This window comes from Lampetra fluviatilis, unplaced genomic scaffold, assembly GCF_964198595.1.
Source record: "Lampetra fluviatilis unplaced genomic scaffold, kcLamFluv1.1 SCAFFOLD_860, whole genome shotgun sequence".
Taxonomy (NCBI): Eukaryota; Metazoa; Chordata; class Hyperoartia; order Petromyzontiformes; family Petromyzontidae; genus Lampetra; species Lampetra fluviatilis.
In genome coordinates, this window is record NW_027621825.1 from 12501 (window position 1) to 37194 (window position 24694).

General features: G+C 51.4%; 2 protein-coding genes across 2 annotated transcripts in view; one reads left to right on the plus strand and one right to left on the minus strand.

Moving 5' to 3' along the window:
* The window catches only part of LOC144955747 (malate dehydrogenase, mitochondrial-like), a gene marked incomplete at its 3' end in the record, with an annotated part of 19432 nt that extends 10097 nt beyond the window's left edge, over positions 1 to 9335 (minus strand). Inside the window, exons 1-2 of the mRNA XM_078885887.1 lie at positions 9161 to 9335; positions 1764 to 1932 (exon numbers count right to left, since the gene is read on the minus strand). Of these exons, the coding sequence (XP_078742013.1) occupies positions 1764 to 1932; positions 9161 to 9229 (238 nt within the window). The remainder of the gene's footprint in view (positions 1 to 1763; positions 1933 to 9160) is intronic.
* A 1999-nt stretch (positions 9336 to 11334) lies between these two features.
* LOC144955746 (AP-1 complex subunit beta-1-like) lies at positions 11335 to 24421 on the plus strand (the record flags this gene model as incomplete). The annotated part of the gene is made up of 5 exons (XM_078885886.1): positions 11335 to 11815; positions 14189 to 14239; positions 18366 to 18471; positions 22764 to 22899; positions 24176 to 24421. Coding segments are annotated over exons 2-5 (525 nt in total), but the record flags the coding sequence as incomplete, so codon positions are not given.
* Positions 24422 to 24694: the final 273 nt, after the last annotated feature.

Genomic DNA, 24694 nt, shown 5'->3' on the forward strand with positions numbered 1-24694 from the left:
GCTGTGTGTAGCTGTGTGTGTAGCTGTGTGTGTAGCTGTGTGTGTAGCTGTGTGTGTAGCTGTGTGTGTGTAGCTGTGTGTGTAGCTGTGTGTGTAGCTGTATGTGTAGCTGTGTGTGTAGCTGTGTGTGTAGCTGTGTGTGTGTGTGTAGCTGTGTGTGTGTAGCTGTGTGTGTAGCTGTGTATGTAGCTGTGTGTGTAGCTGTGTGTGTAGCTGTGTGTAGCTGTGTGTGTAGCTGTGTGTGTAGCTGTGTGTGTAGCTGTGTATGTAGCAGTGTGTGTGTAGCTGTATGTGTAGCTGTGTGTGTGTAGCTGTGTGTGTGTAGCTGCATGTGTAGCTGTGTGTGTAGCTGTGTGTGTAGCTGTGTGTGTATGTAGCTGTGTGTGTAGCTGTGTGTGTAGCTGTGTGTGTGTAGCTGTGTGTGTAGCTGTGTGTGTAGCTGTGTGTGTAGCTGTGTGTAGCTGTGTGTAGCTGTGTGTAGCTGTGTGTAGCTGTGTGTAGGTGTGCGTGTGTGTATGTAGCTGTGTGTGTAGCTGTGTGTAGCTGTGTGTGTAGGTGTAGCTGTGTGTGTAGCTGTGTGTGTAGCTGTGTGTGTAGATGTAGCTGTGTGTGTAGCTGTGTATGTAGCTGTGTGTAGCTGTGTGTGTAGCTGTGTGTGTAGCTGTGTGTGTAGCTGTGTGTGTAGCTGTGTGTGTAGCTGTGTGTGTAGCTGTGTGTGTAGCTGTGTGTATGTAGCTGTGTGTGTAGCTGTGTGTGTAGCTGTGTGTGTAGCTGTGTGTGTAGCTGTGTGTATGTAGCTGTGTGTATGTAGCTGTGTGTGTAGCTGTGTGTGTGTAGCTGTGTGTGTGTAGCTGTGTGTGTGTAGCTGTGTGTGTGTAGCTGTGTGTGTGTAGCTGTGTGTGTAGCTGTGTGTGTAGCTGTGTGTATGTAGCTGTGTGTGTAGCTGTGTGTGTAGCTGTGTGTGTAGCTGTGTGTATGTAGCTGTGTGTATGTAGCTGTGTGTGTAGCTGTGTGTGTAGCTGTGTGTGTGTGTAGCTGTGTGTGTGTAGCTGTGTGTGTAGCTGTGTGTAGCTGTGTGTGTAGCTGTGTGTGTAGCTGTGTGTATGTAGCTGTGTGTGTAGCTGTGTGTGTAGCTGTGTATGTAGCTGTGTGTGTAGCTGTGTGTGTAGCTGTGTGTAGGTGTGTGTAGGTGTGTGTAGGTGTGCGCGTGTGTGTGTAGCTGTGTGTGTAGCTGTGTGTATGTAGCTGTGTGTGTAGCTGTGTGTATGTAGCTGTGTGTGTAGGTGTGCGTGTGTGTAGCTGTGTGTGTAGCTGTGTGTGTAGCTGTGTGTGTAGCTGTGTGTGTGTAGCTGTGTGTGTGTAGCTGTGTGTGTGTAGCTGTGTGTGTAGCTGTGTGTGTAGCTGTATGTGTGTATGTAGCTGTGTGTGTAGCTGTGTGTGTAGCTGTGTGTGTGTGTGTAGCTGTGTGTGTGTAGCTGTGTGTGTAGCTGTGTGTGTAGCTGTGTGTGTAGGTGTGTGTGTAGCTGTGTGTGTAGCTGTGTGTGTAGCTGTATGTGTGTGTGTAGGTGTGTGTGTGTAGCTGTGTGTGTAGCTGTGTGTGTGTAGCTGTGTGTATGTAGCTGTGTGTGTAGCTGTGTGTATGTAGCTGTGTGTGTAGGTGTGTGTGTAGCTGTGTGTGTAGCTGTATGTGTAGCTGTGTGTGTGTGTAGCTGTGTGTGTAGCTGTGTGTGTGTGTAGCTGTGTGTGCGTGTGGTGCATCCTACCAGTGACACGTGCCCGCGTCTCGATGTGGCTGAGGTCCGCTGCTACTCCGGGCGTGTGGACGATGTCGTACAGAGACAACTCAGACACGAGCGGACTGCCCTTGAGTAGCAGGGAGAGAGGCTGCCCTATGCCTCCTGCTGCCCCCAGCACAGCCACCCTCGTGAGGGACTGCACAGAAAGACAGGGGAGAGGGTGGGTGGGTGGGTGAGTGGGTGAGTGGGTGAGAAAGTGGGTGGGTGGGTGAGTGGGTGAGTGGGTGGGTCGGTGGGTGGGTAAGTGAGTGGGTGGGTGAGCGGTTGGGTGGGTGGGTGAGTGAGTGGGTGGGTGGGTAGGTGAGTGGGTGGGTGGGTAGGTGAGTGGGTGGGTGGGTGAGTGGGTGGATGAGTGGGTGAGTGAGTGGGTGAGTGGGTGAGTGAGCGGGTGAGTGGGTGGGTGAGCGGTTGGGTGGGTGGGTGAGTGAGTGGGTGGGTGGGTAGGTGAGTGGGTGGGTGGGTGGGTAGATGGGTGAGTGGGTGGGTGGGTGAGTGGGTGAGTGGGTGGGTGGGTGAGAGGGTGGGTGGGTCGGTGAGTGGGTGGGTCAGTGAGTGGGTGGGTGGGTTGGTGGTGGTGAGTGAGTGGGTGGGTGAGTGGGTGGGTGGGTTAGGGGGTGGGTGGGTGAGTGGGTGAGTGGGTGGGTGAGTGGGTGGGTGGGTGAGTGGGTGGGTGGGTGAGTGGGTGGGTGGGTTAGGGGGTGGGTGGGTGAGTGGGTGGGTAGGTGGATGGGTGAGTGAGTGGGTGGGTGAGTGGGTGGGTGGGTTAGGGGGTGGGTGGGTGAGTGGGTGGGTGGGTGAGTGGGTGGGTGGGTTAGGGGGTGGGTGGGTGAGTGGGTGGGTGAGTGGGTGGGTGGATGGGTGAGTGAGTGAGTGGGTGGGTGGGTGAGTGGGTGGGTGGGTGAGTGGGTGGGTGAGTGAGTGGGTGGGTGGGTTAGGGGGTGGGTGAGTGGGTGAGTGAGTGGGTGGGTGGGTGAGTGGGTGGGTGGGTGGGTGAGTGGATGAGTGGGTGGGTGGGTGGGTGAGTGGGTGAGTGGGTGAGTGGGTGAGTGGGTGGGTGGTTGAGTGGGTGGGTTGGTGGGTGAGTGGGTGGGTGAGGGGTTGAGTGGGTGGGTGAGTATGGGTCTGTATGGTTCTCTGTGGGTCTCTGTGGGTCTCTGTGGGTCTCTGTGGGTCTCTGTGGGTCTCTGTGGGTCTCTGTGGGTCTCTGTGGGTCTCTGTGGGTCTCTGTGGGTCTCTGTGGGTCTCTGTGGGTCTCTGTGGGTCTCCGTGGGTCTCCGTGGGTCTCCGTGGGTCTATATGGGTCTCTGTGCGTCTCTCTGTGGGTCTCTGTGGGTCTCTGTGGGTCTCTTTGGGTCTGTATGTGTCTCTGCGGGTCTCTGTGGGTCTCTGTGGGTCTCTGTGGGTCTCTGTGGGTCTCTGTGGGTCTCTGTGGGTCTCTGTGGGTCTCAGAATTCCCATGTGACAGGTGCTCGGCTGAATGGCTGTCGCGTGTGGGATGGGCCGGACCCTGCCTGGAATGGAGTTGCACCCCTGGGCACAAACATTGCCGTGTTTAACATCGTTAAGCGTGACAATACGACCCGGTTTAACCTTTCCACTCACCCCGCCCACTCACCCGCCCACTCACCCGCCCACTCACCCGCCCACTCACCCGCCCACTCACCCGCCCACTAACCCACCCACTAACCCACCCACTCACCCGCCCACTAACCCACCCACTCACTCGCTCACCCACCAACCCACCCAACCACCCGCCCACTCACCCACCCACTCACACGCTCACCCATCCACCTCACCCACCGACTAACCCACCCACTCACTCGCTCACCCACCAACCCACCCGCCCACTCACCCAACCACTCACTCGCTCACCCACCAACCCACCCGTTCACCCACCAACCCACCCACCCAACCACCCACCCACTCACTAACCCACCCACTCACCCACCTCACTCATCTCACCCAAACACTCACCCACTCACTCGCTCACCCACCCACCAACCCACCCAACCACCCGCCCACTTCACTAACCCACCCACTCACTAACCCACCCACTCACCCACCTCACTCATCTCACCCAAACACTCACCCACTCAATCGCTCACCCACCCACCCACTCACTCGCTCACCCACCAACCCACCCACCCACTCACCCACCCACTCACTCACCCACCAACCCACCCACCCAACCACCCGCCCACTCACCCACCCACTCACCCACCAACCCACCCACCCGCCACTCGCTCACCCACCAACCCACCCACCCACTCACCCACCCACTCACTCGCTAACCCACCCACTCGCCCACCTCACCCACCTCACTCATCTCACCCAAACACTCACCTCACCAACTCACCCACCACAGCACAAAGGTACTCATTTGAGGCCGAGTCGACCTAGGGGAGGCTCAGGTACCGGTTCGGATAATTCGTCGCTGGTGGTGTTGGTGATGGATGTGTACGGGAATTGAACTCGGGTCGCCGGGTTCGTAGCGCAGCGTAGTGCTAACCACTACACCCACCGCTCCTCACACACACACGCACACATGTGTACACACACACACGCACACACGTGTACACACACACACGCACACACGTGTACACACACACACGCACACACGTGTACACACACACACGTACACACGTGTACACACACACACGCACACACGTGTACACACACACACGCACACACGTGTACACACACACACGCACACACGTGTACACACACACACGCACACACGTGTACACACACACACGCACACACGTGTACACACACACACACGTGTACACACACACGCACACACACGCACACACACGCACACACACACACGTGTACACACACACGCGTACACACACACGCGTACACACACGCACACACACACACGTGTACACACACACGCGCGTACACACACGCACACACACACACACACGCGTATACACACGTGTACATACACACACGTGTACACACACACGCACACACACACACGTGTACACTGCATGTGTGTGTACACACACACACGTGTACACACACACACGTGTACACACACACACGTGCACACACACACGTGCACACACACACACGTGCTCACACACACGTGTACACACACACACGTGTACACACACACACGTGTACACACACACACATTTACACACACACACGTGTACACTGCATGTGTGTGTACACACACACACGTGTACACACACACACGTGCACACACACACACGTGTACACACACACACACGTGCACACACACACACACACGTGTTCACACACACGTGTTCACACACACGTGTACACACACACACGTGTACACACACACACGTGTACACACACACACACGTGTACACACACACAAGGTAAAATGAACCACTCTGTAACCCTGCCCAGCTCCTTATAATAGCTCCTTGCCACTGGGGGTACCCTCCCCTCCCCCATCACCACCATCACCACCATCATCACCACCACCACCATCACCACCACCATCATCATCATTATTATCACCATCACCACTAACACCACTATCATCACCACTATCATCACCACTATCATCACCACTATCATCACCACTATCATCACCACTATCATCACCACTATCATCACCACTATCATCACCACTATCATCACCACCACCATAATCATCATCACTAACACCACTATCATCATCACCACCACCACTAACATCATCACCACCATCATCACCACCATCATCACCACCATCACCATCATCACCACCACCATGACCACCACCACCACTATCACCAACCAGCCGGGCTGGGCAGCTCTACAACTCACCAGTTTATTCCAGCCTCAATCAAACGTCTGTGGCTACTACCATCACCACCACCATCACCACCATCATCATCATCATCACCACCATTACCACCACCATCACCACCATCATCACCACCACCACCATCATCACCACCACCACCATCATCACCAACATCACCATCACCATCACCACCATCACCATCATCATCACCACCACCACCATCATCACCACCACCACCATCATCACCAACACCGCCGCCCGGCTCTTCGAGCGTTTCCCCTTGATTCCTGACCTCTGGATGCTACTCAGACTGCGGCTCTCCCACTCCCTCCTCTCCCTCCCCTCTCCTCCCTCCATCTCCTCCCCTCCCTCCCTCCCCTCCCCTCCCTCCCTCCCTCCCTCCCCTCCCCTCCCTCCCTCCCCTCCCCTCCCTCCCTCCCTCCCCTCCCTCCCTCCCCTCCCCTCCCCTCCCTCCCTCCCCTCCCTCCCCTCCCTCCCTCCCTCCCCTCCCTCCCCTCCCTCCCTCCCTCCCTCCCCTCCCTCCCTCCCTCCCTCCCCTCCCTCCCTCCCTCCCTCCCCTCCCTCCCTCCCTCTCCTCCCTCCCTCTCCTCCCCTCCATCTCCTCCCCTCCCCTCCATCTCCTCCCCTCCATCTCCTCCCTCCCTCCCCTCACTCACTCCCTCCCTCCCTCCCTCTCCTCCCCTCACTCCCTCCCTCCCTCCCCTCCCTCCCTCTCCTCCCCTCACTCACTCCCTCCCTCCCTCTCCTCCCCTCCATCTCCTCCCCTCCATCTCCTCCCTCCCTCCCCTCACTCACTCCCTCCCTCCCTCCCCTCCCTCCCTCTCCTCCCCTCACTCCCTCCCTCCCTCCCCTCCCTCCCTCTCCTCCCCTCACTCACTCCCTCCCTCCCTCTCCTCCCCTCCATCTCCTCCCCTCCATCTCCTCCCCTCCATCTCCTCCCTCCCTCCCCTCACTCACTCCCTCCCTCCCTCCCCTCCCTCCCTCTCCTCCCCTCACTCCCTCCCTCCCTCCCTCCCCTCCCTCCCTCTCCTCCCCTCACTCACTCCCTCCCTCCCTCCCTCTCCTCCCCTCCATCTCCTCCCCTCCCTCTTCTCCCCTCCCTCTCCTCCCTCCCTCCCCTCCCTCCCTCTCCTCCCCTCCATCTCCTCCCTCCCTCCCATCCCCTCCCTCCCCTCCCTCTCCTCCCTTCCCTCTCCTCCCTCCCCTCCCTCTCCTCCCTCCCCTCCCTCTCCTCCCTCCCTCTACTCCCCTCCCTCCCCTCCCTCTCCTCCCCTCCCTCTTCTCCCCTCCCTCTTCTCCCCTCCCTCTTCTCCCCTCCCTCTTCTCCCCTCCCTCTCCTCCCTCCCTCTCCTCCCTCTCCTCCCTCCCTCCCTCTCCTCCCTCCCTCCCTCTCCTCCCTCCCTCTCCTCCCTCCCTCTCCTCCCTCCCTCTCCTCCCTCCCTCTCCTCCCTCCCTCTCCTCCCTCCCTCTCCTCCCTCCCTCTCCTCCCTCCCTCTCCTGCCTCCCTCTCCTCCATCTCCCCCTCCCGTCCAGGGCTATCACAGTGGCTACATGAGATGGCATCTCTCAGTGGCTACAAGAGACGTCATCTCTCTCTCTCGCTCTCTCACACCGGCTAAGCAGGAGGCGGTGGGTTCGATCCTGACCCGGACGAAGACGACGCCTCAGTCTACATTTAGTACCAAGAGATGTGTAGACAGATACATGAGCGTGGGCGCCCCAGGAGATGTTATCTCCCTCTCCTGTAGCGCAGGAGGTCTCGGGGTTTGACCTTGACTAGACCTGCTACTGATGTATATCTGGAGTCTGCGTCTCTCTCTCTCAGTGGTGAGATGTTAACTACCTCGCCTGGTATACAGGAGGTCGTGGGTTCAATCCCAACCTTGACGATGCCTGCTGCTGCTGTATATATGGAGTCTGCGTCTCTCTCTCAGTGGTAAGATGTTAACTACCTCGCCTGGTATACAGGAGATCGTGGGTTCAATCCCAACCTTGACGATGCCTGCTGCTGCTGTATATATGGAGTCTACGTCTCTCTCTCAGTGGTGAGATGTTAACTACCTCGCCTGGTCTACATGACTCACACGGAGACCCATAGACTCACCACACAGACACCCATAGACTCACCACACGGAGACCCGTATACTCACCACACAGACACCCATAGACTCAAATTTCGATTTAAAGCTTTCGTGACTGCAGGGATTCATCTTCTTGGTTCTTTCGGTAAAGTCACGTAGAAGGGAAGTAATAAAATAGTAATAAAATAATAATAATAAAACAGAATAAAATAAATACCCATAGACTCACCACACAGAGACCCATAGACTCACCACACAGAGACCCATAGACTCACCACACAGAGACCCACAGACTCACCACACACAGAGACCCACAGACTCACACAGAGACCCACAGACTCACACAGAGACCCATAGACTCACCACACAGAGACCCATATAATCACACAGAGACCCATAGACTCATCACACAGAGACCCATATAATCACAGAGACCCATAGACTAATCACAGAGAGACCCATAGACTAATCACACAGAGACCCATAGACTCACCACACACAGACCCATAAACTCACACAGAGACCCATAGACTCATCACAGAGACCCATAGACTCACCATACAGAGACCCATATAATCACACAGAGACCCATAGACTCATCACAGAGACCCATAGACCCATCACACAGAGACCCATAGACTCATCACACAGAGAGCCATAGATTCATCACACAGAGAGCCATAGACTCATCACACAGAGACCCATATAATCACACAGAAACCCATAGATTCATCACATAGAGAGCCATAGATTCATCACACAGAGAGCCATAGACTCATCACACAGAGACCCATATAATCACACAGAGACCCATAAACTCATTACAGAGACCCATAGACTCATCACACAGAGACCCATAAACTCATCACAAAGACCCATAGACTAATCACACAGAGACCCATATAATCACACAGAGACTCATAGACTCATCACACAGAGACCCATAGACTCATCCCACAGAGACCCATAGACTCATCACAGAGACCCATCACACAGAGACCCATAGACTCATCATACAGAGACCCATAAACTCATCACAGAGACCCATCACACAGAGACCCATATAATCACAGAGACCCATAGACTCATCATACAGAGACCCATAAACTCATCACAGAGTCCCATAGACCCATCACACAGAGACCCATAGACACACCACAGACACCCACAGACTCACCACACAGACACCCACAGACTTAACACTGAACCCATATAATCAAAAACTAATCCGACTTATAACAGCGTGCATGCGTGTGCATTAATGCTCACACAAGCGCAGAAATATGTCTTGGCAACGTTTAACCTTGAACATCGACAAAGCCAAAGCCCCACCCCCCCCCCAACAGCTCCTCGTAGCGTGACCCGAGGCGCCTCAAAACCGGTAGGGAATCTAGGCGAGCACCGGCAACGGGCAGGCTTCGCGGTTGCGACTAGGCCTCGCCGTGTCGCGTGAGGTGAAATTTTTTTAAATTTAATGTTTTGCGTTCTACCTGCGAGGAGGATGAGAAGCTCCTGATGGCCGTGCGCACGGCGCCAGCGCCAGAGATGCGTGAGAACATATTCGCGGTTGAGGAGAAGTGGTGAGAAGTGGTGAGGAGAAGTGATGGTGGTGAGTGAGCTGACTTGACTTTGCCCTACAGCTGACGACGACAAGGCCACGCGTTCTGCGCATGCGCGGAGAGGGGCGGGGGGGGGGGAAAACCCCGCGAACCCCCACCCCAACCCCTTCGACGGTCGATTCCGATTTCGTAACGATCCTGGACGCGGATCGACAGTCGTTGTATTGTCTGGTATCGATTCCGTATCGATTCCTACTCAGCCCGGTGGGGGGGAAGTGGTTTGTACCTTGCGCGTTAAGGAATCGATTCGTGGTGTGTTGATTGGTTTAAATCTGGGTGGAAGAATCGGAATCGGTTAAGGACTTGCCCTTGGGATCCCCCATACGAGTGACCCTTAAGAAGACGCTGAGACACCCATAGAGACTCATAGAGACACATAGAGACCCATAGAGACACATAGAGACCCATAGAGACTCATAGAGACACATAGAGACCCATAGAGACACATAGAGACCCATAGAGACCCATAGAGATACATAGAGACCCATAGAGATACATAGAGACCCATAGAGATACATAGAGACACATAGAGACCCATAGAGACACATAGAGACCCATAGATACCAATAGAGACCCATAGAGATACATAGAGACCCATAGAGATACATAGAGACCCATAGAGATACATAGAGACACATAGAGACCCATAGAGACCCATAGAGATACATAGAGACCCATAGAGATACATAGAGACCCATAGAGATACATAGAGACACATAGAGACCCATAGAGACACATAGAGACCCATAGAGACCAATAGAGACCCATAGAGATACATAGAGACCCATAGAGATACATAGAGATACATAGAGACCCATAGAGACCCATAGAGACCAATAGAGATACATAGAGATACATAGAGACCCATAGAGATACATAGAGACACATAGAGACCCATAGAGACCCATAGAGACCCATAGAGATACATAGAGACCCATAGAGATACATAGAGACACATAGAGACCCATAGAGACCCATAGAGATACATAGAGATACATAGAGACCCATAGAGACCCATAGAGACACATAGAGACCAATAGAGATACATAGAGATACATAGAGACCCATAGAGATACATAGAGACACATAGAGACCCATAGAGACCCATAGAGATACATGAATAGGGAACCGGACCCCCTCTCTCGTGTTAAATGAATAGGGAACCGGACCCCCCCCCCTCGTGTTAAATGAATAGGGAACCGGACCCCCCCCCCTCTCTCGTGTTAAATGAATAGGGAACCGGATCCCCCCCCCCTCGTGTTAAATGAATAGGGAACCGGACCCCCCCCCCCTCGTGTTAAATGAATAGGGAACCGGATCCCCCCCCCTCTCGTGTTAAATGAATAGGGAACCGGACCCCCCCCCTCTCGTGTTAAATGAATAGGGAACCGGATCCCCCCCCCTCTCTCGTGTTAAATGAATAGGGAACCGGACCCCCCCCCCCTCTCGTGTTAAATGAATAGGGAACCGGACCCCCCCCTCGTGTTAAATGAATAGGGAACCGGACCCCCCCCTCTCTCGTGTTAAATGAATAGGGAACCGGATCCTCCCCTTCGTGTGAAATGAATAGGGAACCGGACCCCCCCCCTCTCTCGTGTTAAATGAATAGGGAACCGGATCCTCCCCTTCGTGTGAAATGAATAGAGAACCGGACCCCCCCCCTCTCTCGTGTTAAATGAATAGGGAACCGGACCCCCCCTCTCTCGTGTTAAGTGAATAGGGAACCGGACCCCCCCCCTGATGTTCAATGAATAGGGAACCGGATCCTCCCCTCCGTGCTAAATGAATAGGGAACCGGATCCACCCCCTGATGTTCAATGAATAGGGAACCGGATCCTCCCCTCGTGTTAAATGAATAGGGAACCGGATCCACCCCTGATGTTCAACGAATAGGGAACCGGATCCTCCCCTCCGTGCGAAATGAATAGGGAACCGGATCCACCCCTGATGTTCAATGAATAGGGAACCGGATCCTCCCCTCGTGTTAAATGAATAGGGAACCGGATCCCCCCCCCCCCTCGTGTGAAATGAATAGGGAACCGGATCCCTCCACCACCACCACGCCCCGTGTCCAGGCGGCGCTGTAAACGCGAACGCGGTGCTCTCTCTCACGACTCGCCTCTGTCTCGTGTCTCTCTCTCGGCGTGTCTCTCAGTCTGTGTGTCTCTGTCTGCCTGTCTCTGTGTCTCTCTGTGTGTCTGTGTGTTTCTGTCTCTCGATCTGTGTGTGTGTGTCTCTCTCTGCCTGTCTCTGTGTCTGTCTGCCTGTGTCTCTGTGAGTGTCTCTGTCTGCCTGTTTCTGTGTGTGTCTCTGTGTGTGTCTCTGTGTGTCTCTCTCTGTGTGTGTCTCTGTGTGTGTGTGTGTCTCTGTGTGTGTCTCCCTCTGTGTGTGTCTCTCTCTGTGTCTCTGTTCGTGTGTCTCTGTGTGCGTGTCTCTCTGTCTCTGTGTGTCTCCGTGTGTCTCTGTCTGCGTGTCTCTGTGTCTCCGTGTGTCTCCGTCCCCCCGTCTGCGTCGACCGGCGCTTTGGTGAGTGTCAAATTCATTCACGAAGTCGTCGTCGGACAATCAATGAACTAAAGTGGCGTCAGTCTGATGCCCTGTGCGTTATTAGCGGCGTGTGTGCGTGGCGGTTAATGCGTGAAACTTTGATGATTATCTTGACATAAAAAACATTAAAATGTTGATGTTGTTGTTGATGTTACAGTTCGACGCAATTCCGTGCTGTTTTGTTGCCCGTGACGCCTAAATTATCGTAAAGAAGTCCGCGTTGGGGAGTGGTTGGGTAGGTTGTTGTTGTTGTTGTGTTGAGTTTGTTGTTGAGTAGGTTGTTGTTGTGTTGAGTTTGTTGTTTGTTTGTTAGTTTTAACGCTGAAGGCTTTCGCGACCAACGTACATCTAATACGGCGTTTGTTTTTGGTGAGTGAGATCGGAGTATGAATAATAATATTGTAACAATGATAATTGTATTATAACGATAATATTATTGTTATAACGGTAATACTATTGTTACAATAATAACAATGTTATTGTTTTTATGTATAGCATACGGAACCCGGAAGTGCAGTAAGCCTGCGGCCTAGTCGCCTTACCAGGCCGCAGGCTTCCCCATAGCAGCCCCCTGAGACTTTGTATAGGAAAAGCCTGCGGCCTAGTAGGGAGACTAGGCCGCAGGCTTCTCCCATAGCAACCCCCTGAGACTTTGTATGGGGAAAGCCTGCGGCCTAGTAGGGAGACTAGGCCGCAGGCTTCCCCCATAGCAGCTTCCTGATACTTTGTATAGGGAAAGCCTGCGGCCTAGTAGGGAGACTAGGCCGCAGGCTTCTCCCATAGCAACCCCCTGAGACTTTGTATAGGGAAAGCCTGCGGCCTAGTAGGGAGACTAGGCCGCAGGCTTCCCCCATAGCAGCTTCCTGATACTTTGTATAGGGAAAGCCTGCGGCCTAGTAGGGAGACTAGGCCGCAGGCTTCTCCCATAGCAACACCCTGAGACTTTGTACGGGGAAAGCCTGCGGCCTAGTAGGGAGACTAGGCCGCAGGCTTCCCCCATAGCAGCTTCCTGATACTTTGTATAGGGAAAGCCTGCGGCCTAGTAGGGAGACTAGGCCGCAGGCTTCTCCCATAGCAACCCCCTGAGACTTTGTATAGGGAAAGCCTGCGGCCTAGTAGGGAGACTAGGCCGCAGGCTTCCCCCATAGCAACACCCTGAGACTTTGTACGGGAAAGCCTGCGGCCTAGTAGGGAGACTAGGCCGCAGGCTTCCCCCATAGCAGCTTCCTGATACTTTGTATAGGGAAAGCCTGCGGCCTAGTAGGGGGACTAGGCCGCAGGCTTCTCCCATAGCAACCCCCTGAGACTTTGTATAGGAAAAGCCTGCGGCCTAGTAGGGAGACTAGGCCGCAGGCTTCTCCCATAGCAACCCCCTGAGACTTTGTATAGGGAAAGCCTGCGGCCTAGTAGGGAGACTAGGCCGCAGACTTCTCCCATAGCAACCCCCTGAGACTTTGTATAGGAAAAGCCTGCGGCCTAGTAGGGAGACTAGGCCGCAGGCTTCTCCCATAGCAACCCCCTGAGACTTTGTATAGGAAAAGCCTGCGGCCTAGTAGGGAGACTAGGCCGCAGGCTTCTCCGATAGCAACCCCCTGAGACTTTGTACGGGGAAAGCCTGCGGCCTAGTAGGGAGACTAGGCCGCAGGCTTCTCCCATAGCAACCCCCTGAGACTTTGTATGGGATAAGCCTGCGGCCTAGTAGGGAGACTAGGCCGCAGGCTTCTCCCATAGCAACCCCCTGAGACTTTGTATAGGGAAAGCCTGCGGCCTAGTAGGGAGACTAGGCCGCAGACTTCTCCCATAGCAACCCCCTGAGACTTTGTATAGGAAAAGCCTGCGGCCTAGTAGGGAGACTAGGCCGCAGGCTTCCCCATAGCAGCCCCCTGAGACTTTGTATAGGGAAAGCCTGCGGCCTAGTAGGGAGACTAGGCCGCAGGCTTCTCCCATAGCAACCCCCTGAGACTTTGTACGGGGAAAGCCTGCGGCCTAGTAGGGAGACTAGGCCGCAGGCTTCTCCATAGCAGCCCCCTGAGACTTTGTATAGGAAAAGCCTGCGGCCTAGTAGGGAGACTAGGTGGTGACGTCACCGCCACTTAGTGGCGAATGGCGGTTGTTGTTGTTGTGTACTTGTGTGAGTGTGTGTGTACCTGTGTGTGTGTGTGTGTACCTGTGTGTGTGTAACTGTGTACCTGTGTGTGTGGTGTTGGCCACCCACCACCTCTGTGTGTGTGTCACAGTGCCGGTCGCCTTCACAGGCGCTGCTGCTGCTGCTACTCGCTACGATCCAACAGCACTTGCCCCTACAGTCTGTTAAGGCTACACGGGGGACCTTTGCCTGTGTGTTGTGTGTAGGTTTCATTGTCATCATGACGGACTCAAAGTACTTCAACACAACCAAGAAAGGTTTGTGTGCAACACACAGACACACACACACAGACACACACACACAGACACAGACACACAGACACACAGACACACAGACACACACACAGATACACAGACACACAGACACACACACAGATACACACACAGACACACACGGACACAACTTACAGACACACACACACACAGACACAGATACACACATACACAGATACAGATACACACACAGATACACACAGACACACGGACACACACAGATACACACAGACAGACACACAGACAGACACACACACACAGACACACACACACAGACACACAGACAGACACACACACACACAGACAGACACACACACAGACACACACACACAGACACACACACAGACACACACACAGATACACAGACACACAGACACACACACACAGATACACACAGACACAGATACACACACACAGATACACACAGACACACACACACAGACACACACACACAGTGACACACACACAGTTACACACAGTGACACACAGTGACACACACACACACAGACACACACACACAGACACACACACACAGTGACACACACACAGTTACACACAGTGACACACACACACACACAGACACATACACACACACACAGATACACACACACACAGATACACACACACACAGATACACACAAACACAGACAGACACACACACAGATACACACACACACAGATACACACACACAGATACACACACACACACAGATACACACACACAGATACACACACACAGACACAACTTATAGACACAAAGATACACGCAAATGGGTCTTTGTGTCTAGTGTAGTAAGTAGTGAGTAGTGTAGTGAGTAGTGTAGTAGTGTAGTGAGTAGTGTAGTAGTGTAGTGAGTAGTGTAGTAAGTAGTGTAGTAGTGTAGTGAGTAGTGTAGTAAGTAGTGAGTAGTGTAGTAAGTAGTGTAGTAGTGTAGTGAGTAGTGTAGTAGTGTAGTGAGTAGTGTAGTGAGTAGTGTAGTAGTGTAGTGAGTAGTGTAGTAGTGTAGTGAGTAGTGTAGTAAGTAGTGTAGTAGTGTAGTGAGTAGTGTAGTAAGTAGTGAGTAGTGTAGTAAGTAGTGTAGTAGTGTAGTGAGTAGTGTAGTAGTGTAGTGAGTAGTGTAGTAGTGTAGTGAGTAGTGTAGTGAGTAGTGTAGTAAGTAGTGTAGTAGTGTAGTGAGTAGTGTAGTGTAGTAGTGTAGTGAGTAGTGTAGTAGTGTAGTGAGTAGTGTAGTAAGTAGTGTAGTAGTGTAGTGAGTAGTGTAGTGAGTAGTGTAGTAGTGTAGTGAGTAGTGTAGTAGTGTAGTGAGTAGTGTAGTAGTGTAGTGAGTAGTGTAGTAGTGTAGTGAGTAGTGTAGTAGTGTAGTAGTGTAGTGAGTAGTGTAGTAAGTAGTGTAGTAGTGTAGTGTAGTAGTGTAGTAGTGTAGTGAGTAGTGTAGTAGTGTAGTGAGTAGTGTAGTAAGTAGTGTAGTAGTGTAGTGAGTAGTGTAGTAGTGTAGTGAGTAGTGTAGTAAGTAGTGTAGTAGTGTAGTGAGTAGTGTAGTAAGTAGTGAGTAGTGTAGTGAGTAGTGTAGTAGTGTAGTGAGTAGTGAGTAGTGTAGTGAGTAGTGTAGTAGTGTAGTGAGTAGTGTAGTGAGTAGTGTAGTAGTGTAGTGAGTAGTGTAGTGAGTAGTGAGTAGTGTAGTGAGTAGTGTAGTAGTGTAGTGAGTAGTGTAGTGAGTAGTGTAGTGAGTAGTGTAGTGAGTAGTGTAGTAGTGTAGTGAGTAGTGTAGTAGTGTAGTGAGTAGTGTTGTAAGTAGTGTAGTGAGTAGTGTAGTAGTGTAGTGAGTAGTGTAGTGAGTAGTGTAGTGAGTAGTGAGTAGTGTAGTGAGTAGTGTAGTGAGTAGTGTAGTGAGTAGTGTAGTGAGTAGTGTAGTGAGTAGTGTAGTAGTGTAGTGAGTAGTGTAGTGAGTAGTGTAGTGAGTAGTGTAGTAAGTAGTGAGTAGTGTAGTAAGTAGTGTAGTGAGTAGTGTAGTAGTGTAGTAGTGTAGTGAGTAGTGTAGTAGTGTAGTGAGTAGTGTAGTAAGTAGTGAGTAGTGTAGTAAGTAGTGTAGTGAGTAGTGTAGTAGTGTAGTAGTGTAGTGAGTAGTGTAGTAGTGTAGTGAGTAGTGTAGTAAGTAGAGTAGTGTAGTAGTGTAGTGAGTAGTGTAGTAGTGTAGTGAGTAGTGTAGTAGTGTAGTGAGTAGTGTAGTAAGTAGTGTAGTAGTAGTGTACTAGTAGTAGTGTAGTAGTACTAGTGTAGTTGTAGTAGTACTAGTGTAGTAGTAGTAGTAGTGTAGTAGTAGTGTAGTAGTAGTAGTGTAGTAGTACTAGTGTAGTAGTAGTACTAGTGTAGTAGTAGTACTAGTGTAGTACTAGTAGTAGTGTAGTAGTACTAGTGTAGTAGTAGTGTAGTAGTACTAGTGTAGTAGTAGTAGTAGTGTAGTAGTACTAGTGTAGTAGTAGTAGTAGTGTAGTACTAGTGTAGTACACTAGTACTAGTGTAGTACACTAGTAGTAGTGTGTACTGTGTGTGTGTGTCACAGGCGAGATGTTTGAACTCAAGGCGGAGTTGGGCAGCGAGAAGAAGGAGCGTACTACTACTACTAGTGTAGTACTAGTGTACTACTACTACTACACTAGTACTAGTGTAGTACTAGTACTAGTGTAGTAGTAGTACTAGTGTGTACTGTGTGTGTGTCACAGGCGAGATGTTTGAACTCAAGGCGGAGTTGGGCAGCGAGAAGAAGGAGCGTACTACTACTACTAGTGTAGTACTAGTGTAGTACTAGTGTAGTAGTAGTAGTAGTGTAGTACTAGTGTAGTACTAGTGTAGTACTACTACTAGTGTAGTACTAGTGTAGTACTAGTGTAGTACTAGTGTAGTACTAGTGTAGTACTAGTGTGTACTGTGTGTGTGTGTCACAGGGGAGATGTTTGAGCTCAAGGCGGAGTTGGGCAGCGAGAAGAAGGAGCGTACTACTACTACTAGTGTAGTACTAGTGTACTACTACTACTACACTAGTACTAGTGTAGTACTAGTACTAGTGTAGTAGTAGTACTAGTGTGTACTGTGTGTGTGTCACAGGCGAGATGTTTGAACTCAAGGCGGAGTTGGGCAGCGAGAAGAAGGAGCGTACTACTACTACTAGTGTAGTACTAGTGTAGTACTAGTGTAGTAGTAGTACTAGTGTAGTAGTAGTGTAGTAGTACTAGTGTAGTAGTAGTAGTAGTGTAGTACTAGTGTAGTACTAGTGTAGTACTACTACTAGTGTAGTACTAGTGTAGTACTAGTGTAGTACTAGTGTAGTACTAGTGTAGTACTAGTGTAGTACTAGTGTGTACTGTGTGTGTGTGTCACAGGGGAGATGTTTGAGCTCAAGGCGGAGTTGGGCAGCGAGAAGAAGGAGCGTACTACTACTACTAGTGTAGTACTAGTGTACTACTACTACTACACTAGTACTAGTGTAGTACTAGTACTAGTGTAGTAGTAGTACTAGTGTGTACTGTGTGTGTGTCACAGGGGAGATGTTTGAGCTCAAGGCGGAGTTGGGCAGCGAGAAGAAGGAGCGTACTACTACTACTAGTGTAGTACTAGTGTAGTACTAGTGTAGTAGTAGTACTAGTGTAGTAGTAGTGTAGTAGTACTAGTGTAGTAGTAGTAGTAGTGTAGTACTAGTGTAGTACTAGTGTAGTACTACTACTAGTGTAGTACTAGTGTAGTACTAGTGTAGTACTAGTGTAGTACTAGTGTAGTACTAGTGTAGTACTAGTGTGTACTGTGTGTGTGTGTCACAGGGGAGATGTTTGAGCTCAAGGCGGAGTTGGGCAGCGAGAAGAAGGAGCGTACTACTACTACTAGTGTAGTACTAGTGTACTACTACTACTACACTAGTACTAGTGTAGTACTAGTACTAGTGTAGTAGTAGTACTAGTGTGTACTGTGTGTGTGTCACAGGGGAGATGTTTGAGCTCAAGGCGGAGTTGGGCAGCGAGAAGAAGGAGCGTACTACTACTACTAGTGTAGTACTAGTGTAGTACTAGTGTAGTACTAGTACTAGTGTACTAGTACTAGTGTGTACTGTGTGTGTCACAGGGGAGATGTTTGAGCTGAAGGCGGAGTTGGGCAGCGAGAAGAAGGAGCGTAAGAAGGAAGCCGTCAAGAAAGTCATCGCCTCCATGACGGTCGGCAAAGATGTCAGGTGGGTGGGGGCACGGGGGGGTGGGGGCACGGGGGGGGGAGACAGTGTGTGTGTGTGTGTGTGTCTGTGTGTGTGTGTCTGTGTGATGTGTGTGTCTGTGTGATGTGTGTGTCTGTGTGATGTGTGTGTCTGTGTGATGTGTGTGTGTGTCTGTGTGATGTGTGTGTGTGTCTGTGTGATGTGTGTGTCTGTGTCTGTCTGTGTGGTGTGTGTCTGTGTCTGTCTGTGTGATGTGTGTGTGTCTGTGACCTCAAGGTGCACTTGGCCTGGCACAAGCGTCGTGGTGACGTCACCGCCACTTAGTGGCGAATGGCGGTTGTTGTTGTTGTTGTTGATGATGTTGTTGATGATGTTGATGTTGTTGTTGATGTTGATAATGTTGTTGTTGATGTTGTTGTTTTGTTGATGTTGATGTTGATGTTGTTGTTGATGTTGATAATGTTGTTGTTGTTGATGTTATTGTTGATGTTATTGTTGATGTTATTGTTGATGTTATTGTTGATGTTATTGTTGATGTTGATGTTATTGTTGATGTTATTGTTGATGTTATTGTTGATGTTATACTGGTAGGAACGAAGTGGACCAGACCACCAATAGATTAATGTGTCCGTCCGCGTTTGTCCGTCCGTCCGTCCGCGTTTGTCCGTCCGTCCGTCCGCGTTTGTCCGTTGCACGCTTTTTTAACACAGAGACAAGACACATTTATTAACACGGAGACGAGATACATTTAATCGCCTTGTTTGTGCACGAAAAGCACGGCGCGAGGCCTAGTGCGGCAGGCTTCGTGAGGCCTAGTGCGGCAGGCTTATTAACACAGAGATGAAACGCAGCACGTTTATTGTTGTTGTTGTGCATATTGGCAGTGGTGCCTGACTCGGCTGAATCTGCAGCCCGGCAGCGGCAGAGCAGAGGCAGCGAGAGGCCTCGTCGCTGCTGCTATTCACTCGCTTATAGTTCTACCGTGTTCACTACATCTCTGCCGTGTTCACTACATCTGCTGTGTTCACTACATCTCTGCCGTGTTCACTACATCTGCTGTGTTCACCACATCTCTGCCGTGTTCACTACATCTCTGCCGTGTTCACTATCATCTCTACATCTCTGTCGTGTTCACTATCATCTCTACATCTCTGTCGTGTTCACTATCATCTCTACATCTCTGTCGTGTTCACCACATCTCTGTCGTGTTCACCACATCTCTGCCGTGTTCACCACATCTCTGCCGTGTTCACCACATCTCTGCCGTGTTCACCACATCTCTGCCGTGTTCACCACATCTCTGCCGTGTTCACCACATCTCTGCCGTGTTCACCACATCTCTGCCGTGTTCACCACATCTCTGCCGTGTTCACCACATCTCTGCCGTGTTCACCACATCTCTGCCGTGTTCACCACATCTCTGCCGTGTTCACCACATCTCTGCCGTGTTCACCACATCTCTGCCGTGTTCACCACATCTCTGCCGTGTTCACTACATCTGCTGTGTTCACTACATCTCTGCCGTGTTCACTACATCTGCTGTGTTCACTACATCTGCTGTGTTCACTACATCTCTGTCGTGTTCACTACATCTGCTGTGTTCACTACATCTGCTGTGTTCACTACATCTCTGTCGTGTTCACTACATCTGCTGTGTTCACTACATCTCTGCCGTGTTCACTACATCTCTGCCGTGTTCACTACATCTGCTGTGTTCACTACATCTCTGCCGTGTTCACCACATCTCTGCCGTGTTCACTACATCTGCTGTGTTCACTACATCTCTGTCGTGTTCACTATCATCTCTACATCTCTGCCGTGTTCACCACATCTGCTGTGTTCACTACATCTCTGCCGTGTTCACCACATCTCTGCCGTGTTCACCACATCTCTGCCGTGTTCACCACATCTCTGCCGTGTTCACTACATCTCTGCCGTGTTCACTACATCTGCTGTGTTCACTACATCTCTGCCGTGTTCACTATCATCTCTACATCTCTGCCGTGTTCACTACATCTGCTGTGTTCACTACATCTCTGCCGTGTTCACTATCATCTCTACATCTCTGCCGTGTTCACTACATCTGCTGTGTTCACTACATCTCTGCCGTGTTCACTATCATCTCTACATCTCTGCCGTGTTCACTATCATCTCTACATCTCTGCCGTGTTCACCACATCTCTGCCGTGTTCACCACATCTCTGCCGTGTTCACCACATCTCTGTCGTGTTCACCACATCTCTGCCGTGTTCACCACATCTCTGCCGTGTTCACCACATCTCTGCCGTGTTCACTATCATCTCTACATCTCTGCCGTGTTCACCACATCTCTGTCGTGTTCACCACATCTCTGCCGTGTTCACTACATCTCTGCCGTGTTCACTACATCTCTGCCGTGTTCACTATCATCTCTACATCTCTGCCGTGTTCACCACATCTCTGCCGTGTTCACCACATCTCTGCCGTGTTCACTACATCTGCTGTGTTCACTACATCTCTGCCGTGTTCACTACATCTCTGCCGTGTTCACCACATCTCTGCCGTGTTCACTATCATCTCTACATCTCTGCCGTGTTCACCACATCTCTGCCGTGTTCACCACATCTCTGCCGTGTTCACCACATCTCTGCCGTGTTCACTACATCTGCTGTGTTCACTACATCTCTGCCGTGTTCACTATCATCTCTACATCTCTGCCGTGTTCACCACATCTCTGCCATGTTCACCACATCTCTGCCGTGTTCACCACATTTCTGCCGTGTTCACCACATCTCTGTCGTGTTCACCACATCTCTGCCGTGTTCACCACATCTCTGCCGTGTTCACCACATCTCTGCCGTGTTCACCACATCTCTGCCGTGTTCACCACATCTCTGCCGTGTTCACCACATCTCTGCCGTGTTCACCACATCTCTGCCGTGTTCACTACATCTCTGCCGTGTTCACCACATCTCTGCCGTGTTCACCACATCTCTGCCGTGTTCACCACATCTCTGTCGTGTTCACCACATCTCTGCCGTGTTCACCACATCTCTGCCGTGTTCACCACATCTCTGCCGTGTTCACCACATCTCTGCCGTGTTCACCACATCTCTGCCGTGTTCACCACATCTCTGCCGTGTTCACCACATCTCTGTCGTGTTCACCACATCTCTGCCGTGTTCACCACATCTCTGCCGTGTTCACCACATCTCTGCCGTGTTCACCACATCTCTGCCGTGTTCACCACATTTCTGCCGTGTTCACCACATCTCTGCCGTGTTCACCACATCTCTGCCGTGTTCACCACATCTCTGCCGTGTTCACCACATCTCTGCCGTGTTCACCACATCTCTGCCGTGTTCACCACATCTCTGCCGTGTTCACCACATCTCTGCCGTGTTCACCACATCTCTGCCGTGTTCACCACATCTCTGCCGTGTTCACCACATCGTATTCACACGCAAGTATTTCTACTTGTGCTGCAATCTTTGATTATTTAGCTGCTGGCTGCATGTTTGGTGGCGATGCTACCGTTATAGCAGCACCAACTGCGGTTGGTTCTGGGTCCATGGAAACGACGCTTTTCACTGCGAGTTTGTAAAGGGTTCCAGCAGCAAATGCGGTCTCTGTTTTAGCAAGGATCTTTTCAACGTGGGCGTCCAGACAACCATTGGGGTCTTCAAAGTCGTGGTTGTTTTCGGTATCCATGTCGTGCGCGCGAATAAAAACTCGAAGTGCCAAACAAACACTGCTCAATGTAGTACTGTTATATGAATATGCCAAACGCCCGTTTATTCAACTCTATGTAGACGACATGAAATGCACCAAGGTGCCGTTTATTCCCTCTATTTTATTTCACCTTTATACTAGTAAATGCATTCGAGTTTCCCCATCTAAGGTCAATGAATCTCAGATGTGATCGTTTGGAAATGAAAGACTACGAGTCTTTAAATCTCACAGCGTTTCTTGTCAAAACAAACACTTTTAATTAACGTTACACTAGAATACAGTAATGTTTTCTTTAACTCCTCGATACCCGGTCGATATCCCTGCACCGGTACTCAGTGTTATTCCTACCAGCCCACCCCGCAGGGTCCTGTTTGTTGATGTTATTGTTGATGTTGTTGTTGATGTTGATGTTGTTGTTGATGTTGATGTTGTTGATGTTGTTGATGTTATTGTTGATGTTGTTGTTGATGTTGATGTTATTGTTGTTGATGTTGTTGATGTTATTGTTGATGTTGATGTTGTTGATATTGTTGTTGATGTTATTGTTGACGTTGTTGTTGTTGTTGCCTCTGCGTGCGCTCTGCGTGTGTGCGTGTGTGCAGTGCTCTCTTCCCGGACGTGGTCAACTGCATGCAGACAGACAACCTTGAGCTGAAGAAGCTGGTCTACCTGTACCTCATGAACTACGCCAAGAGTCAGCCAGACATGGCCATCATGGCTGTCAACACCTTCGTCAAGGTGTCTAGAGTACCCGTGTGTGACTGTGCGTGTGTGACTCTGTGTGTGCGTGACTGTGTGTGTACGTTACTATGCGTGACTGTGTGTGACTGTGTGTGCGTTACTATGTGTGTGCGTGTGCGTGACTGTGTATCTGTGTGTGCGTGACTGTGTGTGTGTGTGACTGTGTGTGTGTGTGTGACTGTGTGTGTGTGTGACTCTGTGTGTGTGTGACTCTGTGTGTGTGTGACTCTGTGTGTGTGTGACTCTGTGTGTGTGTGACTCTGTGTGTGTGTGACTCTGTGTGTGTGTGACTGTGTGTGTGTGACTGTGTGTGTGACTGTGTGTGCGTGACTGTGTGTGCGTGACTGTGTGTGTGTGTGTGACTGTGTGTGTGTGTGTGACTGTGTGTGTGTGTGTGACTGTGTGTGTGTGTGTGACTGTGTGTGTGTGTGACTGTGTGTGTGTGTGACTGTGTGTGTGTGTGACTCTGTGTGTGTGTGACTCTGTGTGTGCGTGACTGTGTGTGTGCGTGACTGTGTGTGTGTGTGACTGTGTGTGTGTGTGTGTGTGACTCTGTGTGTGTGTGACTCTGTGTGTGTGTGACTCTGTGTGTGTGTGACTCTGTGTGTGTGTGACTCTGTGTGTGTGTGACTCTGTGTGTGTGTGACTGTGTGTGTGTGACTGTGTGTGTGACTGTGTGTGTGACTGTGTGTGTGACTGTGTGTGTGCGTGACTGCGTGTGTGACTGTGTGTGTGACTGTGTGTGCGTGACTGTGTATCTGTGTGACTGTGTGTGTGTGTGACTGTGTGTGTGTGACTCTGTGTGTGTGTGACTCTGTGTGTGTGACTGTGTGTGTGACTGTGTGTGTGACTGTGTGTGTGACTGTGCGTGTGCGTGACTGTGTGTGTGCGTGACTGCGTGTGTGTGTGTGTGTGTGTGACTGTGTGTGTGACTGTGTGTGTGACTGTGTGCGTGACTGCGTGTGTGACTGTGTGTGTGACTGTGTGTGCGTGACTGTGTATCTGTGTGTGCGTGACTGTGTGTGTGTGTGACTGTGTGTGTGTGACTGTGTGTGTGTGTGACTGTGTGTGTGTGTGTGACTCTGTGTGTGTGTGACTGTGTGTGTGACTGTGTGTGTGACTGTGTGTGTGACTGTGTGTGTGACTGTGTGTGTGCGTGACTGCGTGTGTGACTGTGTGTGTGTGTGTGCGTGTGCGTGACCACCCACTCACCCACCCACCCACCCCCCCCCCCCCTCCCTCCCCTCCCTCCCTCCCCTCCCTCACTCACCAGGACTGCGAGGACCCCAATCCGCTGATCCGTGCTCTGGCCGTGCGCACCATGGGCTGCATCCGCGTGGACAAGATCACCGAGTACCTGTGCGAGCCTCTGCGGCGCTGTCTGCGCGACGAAGACCCGTACGTGCGCAAGACGGCGGCCGTGTGCGTGGCCAAGCTTCACGACATCAGCGCCGGACTCGTAGAGGAACAGGGCTTCCTGGACTCGCTGCGGGAGCTGCTGTCTGACTCCAACCCCATGGTGAGATGGTTGTGGTGGTGGTGGTGGTTGTGGTGGTGGTTGTGGTGGTTGTGGTGGTGGTGGTTGTGGTGGAGGTGCAGGGCTTCCTGGACTCGCTGCGGGAGCTGCTGTCTGACTCCAACCCCATGGTGAGATGGTTGTGGTGGTGGTGGTTGTGGTGGTGGTGGTAGTTGTGGTGGTTGTGGTGGTGGAGCAGGGCTTCCTGGACTCGCTGCGGGAGCTGCTGTCTGACTCCAACCCCATGGTGAGATGGTTGTGGTGGTGGTGGTTGTG